The 14,741-nt window shown below is 44.0% G+C and overlaps 1 protein-coding gene across 1 annotated transcript in view; it reads right to left on the bottom strand.

Annotated features, from left to right (window-relative positions):
* Positions 1-6,170: 6,170 nt before the first annotated feature.
* Positions 6,171-14,741, bottom strand: part of CALML4 (calmodulin like 4) — a 37,936-nt gene continuing 29,365 nt past the window's right edge. The window contains exons 3-4 of the mRNA XM_082254312.1: positions 11,177-11,365; positions 6,171-6,321 (exon numbers count right to left, since the gene is read on the bottom strand). Coding sequence (XP_082110438.1) covers positions 6,224-6,321; positions 11,177-11,365 — 287 coding nt within the window. The 3' untranslated portion in view covers positions 6,171-6,223. The remainder of the gene's footprint in view (positions 6,322-11,176; positions 11,366-14,741) is intronic.

Raw genomic sequence — 14,741 nt, 5'->3', positions numbered from 1 at the left:
AAATGATGGGGCACTCTTCCTCCCACTGACACCAATGATGGGGTACTATTCCTCCCACTGACACCAATGATGGGGCACCATTCATCCCACTGACACCAATGATGGGGCACTATTCCTCCCACTGACACCAATGATAGGGCACTATTCCTCCTACTGACACCAATGATGGGGCACTATTCCTCCCACTGACACCAATGATGGGGCACTATTCCTTCCACTGACACCAATGATGGGGCACTATTCATCCCACTGATACCAATGATGGGGCACTATTCATCCCACTGACACCAATGATGGGGCACTATTCCTCCCACTGACCCCAATGATGGGGCACTATTCCTCCCACTGATACCAATGATGGGGCACTATTCATCCCACTGATACCAATGATGGGGCACTATTCCTCTCACTGACACCAATGATGGGGCACTATTCATCCCACTGACAGCAATGATGGGACACTATTCCTCCCACTGACACCAACAATGGGGCACTATTCCTCCTACTGACGCCAACAATGGGGCACTGTTCCTCCCACTGACCACCAAGCCTGAGTCAAGTCTGAAGAACAGTAGACTGGCCCTTTGTTTAGAAAGTTTGGAGAGCCCTGCCTTGGATAATCACTAACTGGGCATATTGCAACCTGCAGGAGTAGAATGCTAGGTGTACTTTGAAAACAAAAGACAGCTCAGGGGTGGCCCCTGCTGGTGGCCAAACTCCTCTCCACAGTTGTGGACAACTTGGTTACATGGCATAGCAATGCAAAATATATAAAACAAAAGGACCGATGAGGTTAAAATTGAACTTTTTGGCCGGAATGAGTAAAGATACGTTTGGAGAAGAAGGGGCACAGAATTTAATGAAAAGAACCTCTGTCCAACTGTGAAGCATGGGGGTGGATCAATCATGCTTTGGGGTTGTATTGCAGCCAGTGGCACAGGGAACATCTCACGAATAGAAGGAAAAATGGATTCAATAAAATTTCAGCAAATTTTGGATGGTAACTTGATGCCATCTGTCAAAAAGCTGAAGTTAAAGAGAGGATGGCTTCTACATATGGATAATGATCCTAAACACACCTCAAAATCCACAAGGGATTACATCAAGAGGCGTAAACTGAAGGTTTTGCCATGGCCTTCACAATCTCCTGACCTAAACATGATTGAAAATCTATGGATAAACCTTAAAAGAGCAGTGAGTGACAGACAGCCCAGAAATCTCAAAGAACTGGAAGACTTTTGTAAGGAAGAATGGGCAAAGATACCTCAAACAAGAATTGAAAGACTCTTGGCTGCTACGAAAAGCGTTTACAAGCTGTGATACTTGCCAAAGGGGGCAGTACAAGATATTAACTCTGCAGGGTGCCCAAACTTTTGCAGATGCCATTATTTTGTTTTCTGTTATTTTGAAAGTGTAAACGATGGAAATAAAATCTAACTTTTGTTGACATATTATAAGAATGTCTAATCTGTAATTTGATGCCTTTTGGAGATTTTTCCATCTTTCCTTGGCTTCTTTATTGATATTAATACAAATTTTAACCTGGGGTGCTGTATGTAGCAATTTTATTGGTTTACTCAGGACTGTGTATTACTGTGTGTATTCTATGATGTTTTTCTATTGGAATCTTGCACAATTTCCAGTGACTGTTCAAGTCTGACAAGTCGTGCTAGTGTGAATGGAGTCTAAAACCATAATTCTAAATAAGTACCAAGTCCAAAAAAAAAGTTCATATATGAAAAAATGTAGAAAAAACTTGTGCATAAAGGAGAACCACAAGTCCCAGCATGCAGATAAGAGTCTCAGTCCCTCCACGACAGACGAGAGGAAGCCACCCCAGTGGGATAACACAAAAAGGGGGAATGGCCGCTTACCAGTTGGATATCCAAATGAATGGAAAAGCCAAAAAGCGTTTGTAAACTTTTGTAGACCACCAGATAAAGATCATCTGACTCGGCTGCTCAGGTCAACTCACAGGATGGCATATAGGGCACGTGGGATCCATATACGTGAGGAAGTAAAAATAGCACATAGCGTAATATTGTTTAAAAAAGATGCATTTATTTAACCACTTTACCACCGGAGGATTTTCCTGCTTTACGTCCAGGCCACTTTTTTGCAACTTGGCACTGCGCGACTTTAACTGACAATTGCGCGGTCATGCAACCCTGTACCCAAACAAAATTTATGTCCTTTATTTCCCACAAACAGAGCTTTCTTTTGGTGGTATTTGATCACCTCTGCGCTTTTCATTTTTTGCGATATTAATAAAAAAAGAGCGAAAATTTTGCGAAAAAATTGATATTTTCTACTTTGACAGTTAAAAAATATCCAATATATTCAATTTTTGTCATATATTTAGGCCAAAATGTATTTAGCTACATGTCTTTGACAAAAAAATCCTCAATGAGCGTATTTTTAACCGCTTTAAGACCGGAAGATTTTACCCCATTCCGGACCAGGCTATATTTTGCGATTCGGCACTGTGTTACTTTAACAGACAATTGCGCGGTCATGCAATGCTGTACCTAAATAAAATTTATTTGCTTTTTTTTCCCCACAAACAAAGCTTTCTTTTGGTGGTATTTGATCACCTGTGCGATTCTTAATTTTTGAAAAAAAGAGCGACAATTTGGAAGAAAAAAAACAATATTTTTTACATTCTGATATATAACATTCCCCAAAAAAATGTAAAAATCAAAATTTTTTAACATTTTAGGCCAATTTGTTTTCTGCTGCATATTTTTGGTGAAAAAAAAAATCGCAATAAGCGTATTTTGATTGGTTTGCGCAAAAGTTATTGCGTTTACTAAGGGAAAGATTTATGTAATTTTTATTGTTTTTTTTTTTAACCAGTAATGGCGGCGATCTGCGATTTTGTTTTGTGGGACTGCGACATTTTCGGCGGACAGATCGGACCCTTGACTGACATTTTTGACACTTTTGGGGGTACCAGTGGCATTACTACAGTAATCAGTGCTATAAATATGCACTGTTACTGTAAAAATGACACTGGCAGGGAAGGGGTTAACTTTATTAGTGATCAAGGGGTTAAGTGTGTCCCTAGGGGTGTGCTTCTAACTGTCAAGGGGCGTGGCTTGTGATGTAACCACAGAGACATATGATCCTACATAGCAGGATTGTATGATCTCTGCAGTTACACAAGGGAGAATGACAGATGGCTGTGTTTACATCAGCCGCCTGCCTTTCTCCCTCTCCAGCGGGAGATCGCGAGTGACCGGCAGACATCGGAGCCGCCGGTCACTCGCGCGGGGATGCCCGTGAATGAGCGGGGGTGGGAGCGCGCCTCCGGCGGCGCGTGCTCGCCCCCTAGAGGCTCCTGAGCGAGCGACGTAGCCCTACGTCGGTTTGCCCAGGAGAGCCAGACTGCCGCAGTAAATAGTCGTGCGGCAGTCGGCAAGTGGTTAAGAGGTAGTGCACTTACATGTAACATGAGAACGTCAGGCATAAAAACAGTCTCTCCAGATAGCAGTAGGGAAGCAAACGCCACAGCGTTCGTTTGCTTGAACCTCCTTGGGGGCGTGGTCGTAGCGTCTGGTCCAGCTCGATGTACGTTTCGTCACAGGCTCCTGAGGACGTCAATCTTGTGACGAAACGTACGTCGAGCTGGACCAGATGCTTCGACCACGTCCCCCAAGCCGGCTCAAGCAAACCTTATTGTAAGCGCTACACGTTTTTTTTATTCTTTTGTTTTGGACTTTTTTCTATAGGTCTGTGAAAGCGGCTTACACACTAATTTATTTATATCACATTATTAAAAATTATCACATTTGTAGCACAGAAATTCCCTGTGTTTTTTTTTTTAATACTGTAACTGGCCCAAAACCTTTCTTTATAATAAAAATGTTTCCTTGTCTGGAGCACTTTCTGATGAAAAAAAAAAAAAAGACAATGAGGGTTTGGATATTTTAGTCTTTAATTATTACCATATTTCATTTATATGCAGTCATTTATATCAAACAGGTATTAGCTTACAACACCTCACTGGAGTCATACTAATAAGCAGGGCTTTTTTTTTTTACAGCAGGAATGCAGGGAAACACAACAGCAGATCCCTCCCAGCAACAACTGACCCCCCCAGCAACAATAGACCCCCACCTCAGCAACAGCTCCACCCCAGAGACAAAAGATCCCCCAGCAGCCAGCATCAATGGACCCTCCAGCACTGAATGTATGTACTGGCAAGGGGTGCTGGGGTGTGGCAAATGGTCTATTGATGCTGGCTGCTGGGGGATCTATTGCCTCTGGGGTGGATCTATTGCTGAAGTAGGGGGTCTGTTGTTGCTGAGAGGGATCTACTGTTAGGGGAGGGATCTATTGTTGCTAGTAGGGATCTACTGATGAGGGAGGGGTCTGTTGATGCTGGGTGGTGTATTATTGTGGAGATCATTGGTATACTGTATACCTCCCACATTTTGAGATGGGAACAAGGGACACCTGTTAGCAAAAGTATGTAGGCATAAGACACACCCCCTGTCACGCCCTCTTAAAAGGAAAATTACACAAAAAAATGATTAGTTAAACCCCCAAGTTCTTTTTTTTTTACCACTACTATTCCTTTATATTGACCTTTGAAATTTACAAATGCAGCTATTTAGAAATTGAAAGATAAATAGTGAATTTGATATAAAACTATATAGATCAGACCAAAATGAGGGACACATGAGGAGGAAAGAGGGACAGAGGAACATGTTCCAAATCCAGGGCAGTTCCTCAAAATCAGGGACAGTTGGGAGCTATGTTCCTGGTGGGAGTCTATTGTTCCCAATGTGGATCTATTGTTGCTGGGGGGTATTGCAGGTGATCTATCGTTGCTGGGGGTCTACTGTTATTGGCTGTGGAAAATCTATTTGACTGTTTTTCTTGTCATTACCAAATTCCATTCAAATTACTGAGCACCACAAAATGATACTTGGTTCTGTTTATTTCAACAGGGGTGGTACTGAGAGGTGGGTAGGAGGTGGAACCAGAGGGCAGTACTCAGAGGTGGGTAGGAGGTGGAACCAAGGGATGGTACTCAGAAGTGGGTAGGAGGTGGAACCAAGAGATGGTACTCAGAGGTAGGTAGAAGGTGGAACCAAGGGACGGTACTCAGAGGAGGGTTGGAGGAGGAACCAAGGAACGGTACTCAGAAGAGGGTAGGCGGTGGAACCAAGGGACAGTACTCAGAGGTTGGTAGGAGGGAGAACCAAGGGATGTATTTAGAGGTGAGTAGGAGTCGGAACCAAGGGTCGGTACTCAGAGATGGATAGGAGGTGGAACCAAGGAACGGTATTTAGAGGTGGGTAGGAGGTGGAACCAAGGTTCAGTACTCAGAGGTGGGTAAGAGGTGGAACCAAGGAGCGATATTTAGAGGAGGGTAGGAGGTGGAACCAAGTGACGGTACTCAGAGGAGGGTAGGAGGTGGAACCAAGGGACAGTACTCAGAGGTTGGTAGGAGGTGGAACCAAAGGATGTATTTAGAGGTGGGTAGGAGTAGGAACCAAGGGTCGGTACTCAGAGATGGGTAGGAGGTGGAACCAAGGAACGGTATTTAGAGGTGGGTAGGAGGTGGAACCAAGGTTCAGTACTCAGAGGTGGGTAAGAGGTGGAACCAAGGAACAGTATTTAGAGGTGGGTAGGAGGTGGAACCAAGGGTCGGTACTCAGAGGTTGGTAGGATGTGGAACCAAGGGGTGGTATTTAGAGGTGGGTAGGAGTCAGAACCAAGGGAGAACCAAGGGTCGGTACTCAGAGATGGTTAAGAGGTGGAACCAAGAAACGGTATTTAGAGGTGGAACCAAGGGTCGGTACTCAGAAGTGGGTAAGAGGTGGAACCAAGGAACAGTATTTAGAGGTGGGTAGGAGGTGGAACCAAGGGTCAGTATTCAGAAGTGGGTAAGAGGTGGAACCAAGGAATGGTATTTAGAGGTGGGTAGGGGGTGGAAGCAAGGGTCGGTACTCAGAGATGGGTAGGAGGTGGAACCAAGGAACGGTACTCAGAGGTGGGTAGGAGGTGCAACCAAGGGACGGCACTCGGAGGTGGATAAGAGGCGGAGAAAAGGGGTTGACTCAAAGGGTGGAGTACCTGCACCTAGTCTCTGAGAGAAAAAGTCCTGATAAAAATAAATGCTGATTTTTAATGACTGTGTCATATACTGTAGGACTTGAAGACGTTTAATGTGTAATAAAACAAACAAACAAAAAACAAAACGGTCTTTGGTTTAATAGTCGGGCATCGGGAGTGTGATCTTCTTGACAAAGGCCTCATATCTCACCATCCCATCAGGGGTCACCTCAACATCTCGGAAAAGGTCGTTAACTGCAAAAAGATAGACTTGTTAATATCTCCATCAACACGCCAGATCCAACAGTGTCTATAGATTTATGGCCAAACCACATGAGCACTGGGTAACTAAGACATCTGGGACTTCATTTTACTACAGGCATACCCCGCTTTAAGTACACTCACTTTAAGTACACTCGTAAGTAAGGACACAGCTTGTTCAGCTTGGCATGACACTACTTCCGGTTTTTAACATTGGCGTCTATAGGAAATCTTGGTCAGCTTGACATGGCACTGCTCCCAAACCATAAGTGACAGGGATACCAAACTTAGGGAGCACCGAGAGGGGACTACAACATATCCTGTATGTGGCTGGCCAGCTTGCCTAGGTAATCTACTATGTCATAGTCCTGGATCCCCTTAACATGCTCCCCAAGCTTGGTGTCCTTGTCACATGGTTTGGGAGCAGTGCCATGTCAAGCTGACCAAGATTTCCTATGGAGCTAGTGTATTTACATGCATTGAGAAATGAAAAAAGGTATTGCTTCACTTTAAGTACATTTTCGTTTTACATACATGCTCTGGTCCCATTGTGTACTTAAAAGTGGGGTATGCCTGTATATTTTTTAACCCTTTTTAATTTTTTTTAATTATATATATTTTTGTTTTTTTTGTAAATTCGTTTATTGAAACAGAAAAGGCATATGACAAGTCACAAGAAAAATACAGTGAGCAGTATCAAGATAAAACAGAATACATAGCTCTCAGTCCACATATCTAGCATGAAATAACAGGATAACAACGTATTGGAACGTGAAGATGGATACAACACGACAACCTAGTATAATTACATCAACCCCTGAGAACATAGCACAGAGAGAGATATGGTACCAAGTGTATACCAAGTTGGCCATGTTGGGGCAATCCCCCGTCACCACCGGCATCCAACATATGGCCGGCAACAGGTGCGCGGGGGGCCGCGCCTCGACAGCCACCAAATCGATCCTCTGTCACAGGGGGAACTGATATAAGCATGTCCGACTGGGAGCAAAACGTGGATCAAACAGACAGCTAGGGAATTATGCCTTGAAGAACAAACCAGAAATAGAGGAGACAGCAAAGAAAGAAAAAAGGGGGGGGGGGCACGCGGCCCAGCGTCACCCGTGTCATCAGAGCAGCAAGTCACGGTATTCCGCAGTAAATGTGAATTCGTGCCAGTAGTACCAGCGCTTCAAAAATTTCTCTCTGGTTCCCCGCTCCGTTGCCATCAGGTCTTCCATTTCATTGATGCATTTAACTTTACGGAGCCACATGGCTACAGTCGGAGGCTGAGTCTGCTTCCAGAGGGGGGGGATGCAACTTTTCGCCGCCGTGAGCAACAGCGGCAGGATGGATTTCCTATAGGACGCCCTCGGAAACTCGTGACGGTGGAGAAGGAAAAGCGCAGGGTCCATCGTCAGAGAATGGTCCGTGAATATTTGGGCGATGGCACGTACCGAAGTCCAAAAAGGCTGCAGCCGCTCACAAGACCAGAAAATATGGAGGTATGTCCCCTCCTCCTTCCCACATCGCATATATTTTTTTTTAACCCTCCCTGCCCACCCTGGTGTCTCTTTAACTACTTGAAGACCAGGGCTTTTTTTCTGGCATTTTTTGTTTACAAGTTGAAATTAGTATTTTTTGCTAGAAAATTACTTAGAACCCCCAAACATTATATATATATATATATATATATATGTATATTTTTTAGCAGAGACCCTAGGGAATAAAATGGCAATTATTGCAATGTTTTATGTCACACGGTATATATATATATATCTATAGCTATATCTCTATATCTATATATATATATATATATATATATATACCCCAATTTCTTTTGTATCATATAAAAGATGATGTTACCCGGAGTAAATAGATACCTAACATGTCATGCTTTAAAATTGCGCACGCTCGAAGAATGGTGGCAAACTATGGTACTTAAAAATTTCCATAGGTGACCTTTTAAACACCTTTACAGGTTACCTGTTTAGAGTTACAGAGGAGGTCTAGTGCTAGAATTATTGCTTTTGCTATAACATTCTCTGCAATACCTCACATGTGTGGTGCGAACACCGTTTACATAAGCGTGTGCGACTTGTGTATGCGTTCGCTTCTGCGTACGAGCGCGATGGAATGGAGGAGCTTTACATTTCTTTTTCTTATTTATCTAACTTTTTATTTTACACTGTCCCTTTTAATTTTTTTTTCATCACTTTTATACCTATTACAAGGAATGTAAAGGTCCCTCGTAATAGAAAAAGGGATGACAGGTCCTCTTTATAAAGAGATCTGGGGTCAAAAGACCTCAAATCTCTTCTTCACCTTTAAAAGCAAAATATCAAAAGAAAAAATGTTGATCGTTTGCTTAACCTCCCTGGCGGTCTGATTATGTCAGGATTTCTGTGCTAAAAGTGGTACATTTTTTTGCATGGAAATCTGTTGTTTTATATTTTAAAACTCACCTTCCCCTGCGATCCCCCGCCGCCCTCCCGCCGTCATCCCGCTGTCCTCCCACAGATGCCGACACCTGTCTTCAGGTTCCCTTCCCTGCGAGCGTTGCGACGCAGGGTGGTGGAACCGGCGGCAAATTAAAAAATGTAAATACACCAAATGAGATGATAGAAAGCTGTGATCCTAATGGATTACACTGTATCATCCCATCTCACCACAGGATTTCACCTGGTGACTTTTCCAGTGCCCTGCCTGTGCTTTTCCAGTTCTTTGTGCCTGGAAAATAAAGAACGACCATGGCGTCCAAAAAGTGTTCTTTTTGCGCAAAAAAAGTGCTTTTAGACGAACTGGAAAACAACGACAGTGAAACGGAGTTACTTGAAGAACAGCAATAGCGATTCGTGGGAAAATTCGTCATCAGATACGGAAAGTGAGGACAGTGACGATTCTGATGTCTCTTTCTGGCACATCGCCCCGTTGGAAATTCTGAAGAATCATTTGATATTCTTCCCAAATTCCACAAGTGATGTGCCAGAAAGAGACATCAGAATCGTCGCTGTCGTCCCTTTCCGTACCTGATGTCGAATTTTCCCACGAATCGCTATTGCTCAGTTCTTCAAGTAACCCCGTTTCGCTGTCGCTGTTTTCCAGTTCGTCTAAAAGCGTTTTTGTGCAAAAAGAACGCTTTTTGGACGCCATGGTCATTCTCTATTTTCCAGGCACAAAGAACTGGAAAAGCACAGGCAGGGCACTGGAAAAGTCACCAGGTGCCTCACCTCACAAATGCGCTTCTGGAAGAATGGTCAAACATTCCCATAGACACTCCTAAACCTTGTGGACAGCCTTCCCAGAAGAGTTGAAGCTGTTATAGCTGCAAAGGGTGGGCCAACTCAATATTGAATCCTACGGACTAAGACTGGGATGCCATTAATGTTCATGTGTGTGTAAAGGCAGGCGTCCCAATACTTTAGACAATATAGTGTGTATAATCCCTCTCATCTCACACCTGCCCAGTCACACTTATTGTCCTCAGGAGATTTAATGACTCCTTCCTCCTTGCTGGACTGGAATTTTGCTTAACCATTTGCCAACCTTCGACATACTAGTACTCGTACGTTGCTAGACTTCAAGTGGGTATACCGGGATAATGCCCTTACCATTTTTTAGAGCCAGCAGTCGGCTCTCTTGCAAAAGCAATTCTAGTGGCTAGCTAGCTGCTGGATTGCTTTTACAAGCAGGTGGAGGGGATGTCACCCCCCCCCCCCCCTCACCACCTTCATCAGACTGTCCTGTCCAACTGGGACACCCAAATCAACCTGCCTGTGCTTTCGCCGGCTGATCATAGAGGCAAACTAAGACTGGAACAGCTTTCATTGCCTCTATGATATAGGAACCCGGAAGCGATGAACTTACATCGCTTCCAGTTTCTTTTGCTAGCTGGAAAATGTCTAGCCCCAAATAGAAAGGAGGTTGTCCTGCAGGGAAATCTTCTAGTCACAACCTAATTTACACTGTGTTCCAAGACATATGTTTGTGTTGGAGGATGGCAGATCTGGATCTTCTAGCATCTTGGTTCAACAAGAAGCTGGAGAGGTTTGTCTCCAGGGTGAAGGACTTGACAGCAGTCTCTTTGGGGTCAGCCTTCAGTTTCTATAAGCCTAGTGTTCTTTTCTCTGTTAGGTGGCAGTATAACCCTACGGTACTTTTGCTTAAAGCGGAGTTCCGGCCACAACATTTTTTTTTTCAATAAAAATACCCCCGGAACAGTCAGGGCTAGTACATTCCACAATGGATAGCCTCTGTACTGTCCCGGGTCACACTTACCTTTTAGAAGAAATACTTACCTTGAAAATTTCTTCTCCAGCGCTGCCATCTCGGATGTGGGCAGCTGAAGCCAGGGCGTCCTCTTCTGTGTCCTCTTCCGGTACGGGCGCGTCATCCCTCCACAGCTTCTGGGCATGCCCAGAAGCTGTTTAGAAGGGAATGAAGCGCCGCACCGGAAGTGACGAGCGGGGCTAGTGCCGGCGCATTGATTCCTGGGAGTGATGACGTTCAGCTCCCAGGAATCAATGCGAAGAGGAAGAGACGGCGCGGGCCACGGCCGCAGAGGGAAGAAGTGGAAGAAAGGTGAGTATATTTTCTTCAATAACAAGGTAAGTAAACAAAAAAAAAATCTTAACTATCCATTTATTTTACAGGTGACCAAAAGCAAGCGGATGGCCCAAAATCGATTATGTCGATTTTGTGGCCGGAACTCCGATTTAATAAAGCTGTACCATTTAATGGTGATGGGAAGTACAAAAATCCTATTTTGTTTTTTTTTTTATTTGATAAACACCAAAAACTTAACAAGGTTACCAAAAAAAACCCCCATGTTTATTTGTTTATTAAAACTCACCTTCCTCAGGGGTTAACTTCTCACCCATCTGGGTAAGTTTGGACTTGAGCTCAGCAAATGGAATTAATCCATTCTTTTGCCGGTCCGTCATCAACATGGCTACCATGATCTCATTTTCTGGGTCTTGCTGCATTTGTTGGCGGTACATGATGGTCAAAAATGTAGAGAAATCCACCTCCCCATCTTTGGCTGTAGAAAGAAAAGGAAATAACAGTAAAAGACAAAATAATGTGTGCTCCGCTTATCTCCAGATTTTCTGATAATTTTACTTGATGGTACAGAGAGCCACATTCATAGTTACATAGTTAGTCTGAATGGAAAAAGACACAAGTCCATCCAGTTCAACCAATAAAAAAGGGAGACCCAAAAAAAAAAAAAAAACCCCCAAAAACTTTTACAATCCCATACCTACAGTTGATCCAGAGGAGAAAAACCCCAGCAAAGCATGATCCAATTTGTTACAGCAGGGGAAAAAAAATCCTTCCTGATCCCCCGAGAGGCAATCAGATATTCCCTGGATCAACTTTACCTATAAATATTAGTACCCACTTATATTATGTGCACCCAGGAAAGAATCCAGGCCTTTTATAAAGGAATCTACTGAGCTGGCCAGAACCACCTCTGGAGGGAGTCTATTCCACATTTTCACAGCTCTTACTGTGAAGAAACCTTTCCGTATTTGGAGATGAAATCTCTTTTTCTCCAGATGTAAAGAGCGCCCCCTTGTCCTCTGTGATGACCTTAAAATGAATAACTCAACACCAAGTTCACTTCATGGATCCCTTATGTATTTATACATGGAGATCATATCCCCCCTTATGTATTTATACATAGTGATCATATCCCCCCTTATGTATTTATACATGGAGATCATATCCCCCCCTTATGTATTTATACATGGTGATCATATCCCCTTATGAATTTATACATGGTGATCATATCCCCCCTTATGTATTTATACATGGTGATCATGTCCCCCCCTTATGTATTTATACATGGTGATCATATCCCCCCTTATGTATTTATACATGGAGATTATATCCCCCCTTATGTATTTATACATGGTGATCATATCCCCCCCTTATGTACTTATACATGGAGATCATATCCCCCCCTTATGTATTTATACATGGAGATCATATCCCCCCTTATGTATTTATACATGGTGATCACACCCCCCCCTTATGTATTTATACATAGAGATCATATCCCCCTTATGTATTTATACATGGAGATCATATCCCCCTTATGTATTTATACATGGTGATCATATCCCCCTTATGTATTTATACATGGTGATCATATCCCCCTTATGTATTTATACATGGTGATCATATCCCCCCCTTATGTATTTATACATGGAGATCATATCCCCCCTTATGTATTTATACATGGTGATCATATCCCCCTTATGTATTTATAGATGGTGATCATATCCCCCCCTTATGTATTTATACATGGAGATCATATCCCCCTTATATATTTATACATGGTGATCATATCCCCCCTTATGTATTTATACATGGTGATCATATCCCCCTTATGTATTTATACATGGAGATCATATCCCCCCTTATGTATTTATACATGGTGATCATATCCCCCCTTATATATTTATACATGGAGATCATATCCCCCCTTATGTATTTATACATGGAGATCATATCCCCCTTATGTATTTATACATGGTGATCATATCCCCCCTTATGTATTTATACATGGTGATCATACCCCCCCCCCCCCGTATGTATTTATACATGGTGATCACACCCCCCTTATGTATTTATACATGGCGATCATACCCCCCTTGTGTATTTATACATGGTGATCATATCCCCCCTTATATATTTATACATGGAGATCATATCCCCCCTTATATATTTATACATGGAGATCATATACCCCCTTATGTATTTATACATGGAGATCATATCCCCCCTTATGTATTTATACATGGAGATTATATCCCCCCTTATGTATTTATACATGGTGATCATATCCCCCCCTTATGTACTTATACATGGAGATCATATCCCCCCCTTATGTATTTATACATGGAGATCATATCCCCCTTATGTATTTATACATGGAGATCATATCCCCCCTTATATATTTATACATGGTGATCATATCCCCCTTATGTATTTATACATGGTGATCATATCCCCCCTTATATATTTATACATGGAGATCATATCCCCCTTATGTATTTATACATGGTGATCATATCCAGTGGTGGGATTCAAAAATTTTAGTAACCAGTTCCGACTTTCCCAGCAGAATGACCAGCGTGCCCCCTTTAAATGCACAGAAACCAGCGTGCCCCCTTTCAATGCACATTGCCCCCAATGATTGCAGAGTGCCAGCCACAGCATTGTCCTCAATGATTGCTGAGTGCCAGCCACAGCATTGCCCCCAATGATTGCAGAGTGCCAGCCACAGCATTGCCCCTAATGATTGCAGAATGCCAGCCACAGCATTGCCCCCAATGATTGCAGAGTGCCAGAACACAGCATTGCCCCCAATGATTGCAGAGTGCCAGCCACAGCATTGCCCCTAGTGATTGCAGAGTGCCAGAACACAGCATTGCCCCCAATGATTGCAGAGTGCCAGCCACAGCATTGCCCCCAATGACTGCAGAGTGCCAGCCACAGCATTGCCCCCAATGATTGCAGAGTGCCAGCCACAGCATTGCCCCTTATGATTGCAGAGTGCCAGCCACAGCATTGCCCACAATGACTGCAGAGTGCCAGCCACAGCATTGCCCCCAATGATTGCAGAGTGCCAGAACACAGCATTGCCCCCAATGATTGCAGAGTGCCAGCCACAGCATTGCCCCCAATGATTGCAGAGTGCCAGCCACAGCATTGCCCCCAATGACTGCAGAGTGCCAGCCACAGCATTGCCCCCAATGACTGCAGAGTGCCAGCCACAGCATTGCCCCCAATGATTGCAGAGTGCCAGCCACAGCATTGTCCCTAATGATTGCAGAGTGCCAGCCACAGCATTGCCCCCAATGACTGCAGAGTGCCAGCCACAGCATTGCCCCCAATGATTGCAGAGTGCCAGAACACAACATTGCCCTCAATGATTGCAGAATGCCAGAACACAGCATTGCCCCCAATGATTGCAGAGTGCCAACCATAGCATTGCCCCTAATGATTGCAGAGTGCCAGCCACAGCATTGTCCTCAATGATTGCTGAGTGCCATCCACAGCATTGCCCCCAATGACTGCAGAGTGCCAGCCACAACATTGCCCCCAATGATTGCAGAGTGCCAGAACAGAGCATTGCCCCCAATGATTGCAGAGTGCCAGCCACAGCATTGCCCCTAATGATTGCAGAATGCCAGCCACAGCATTGCCCCCAATGATTGCAGAGTGCCAGAACACAGCATTGCCCCCAATGATTGCAGAGTGCCAGCCACAGCATTGCCCCTAGTGATTGCAGAGTGCCAGAACACAGCATTGCCCCCAATGATTGCAGAGTGCCAGCCACAGCATTGCCCCAAATGACTGCAGAGTGCCAGCCACAGCATTGCCCCCAATGATTGCAGAGTGCCAGC

Source organism: Pelophylax lessonae (assembly GCF_965119305.1).
Source record: "Pelophylax lessonae genome assembly, chromosome: 4".
Lineage (NCBI taxonomy): Eukaryota > Metazoa > Chordata > Amphibia > Anura > Ranidae > Pelophylax > Pelophylax lessonae.
The sequence above is the reverse complement of the archived record's forward strand: the minus strand, read 5'-3'. Positions and strand labels throughout refer to the sequence as shown.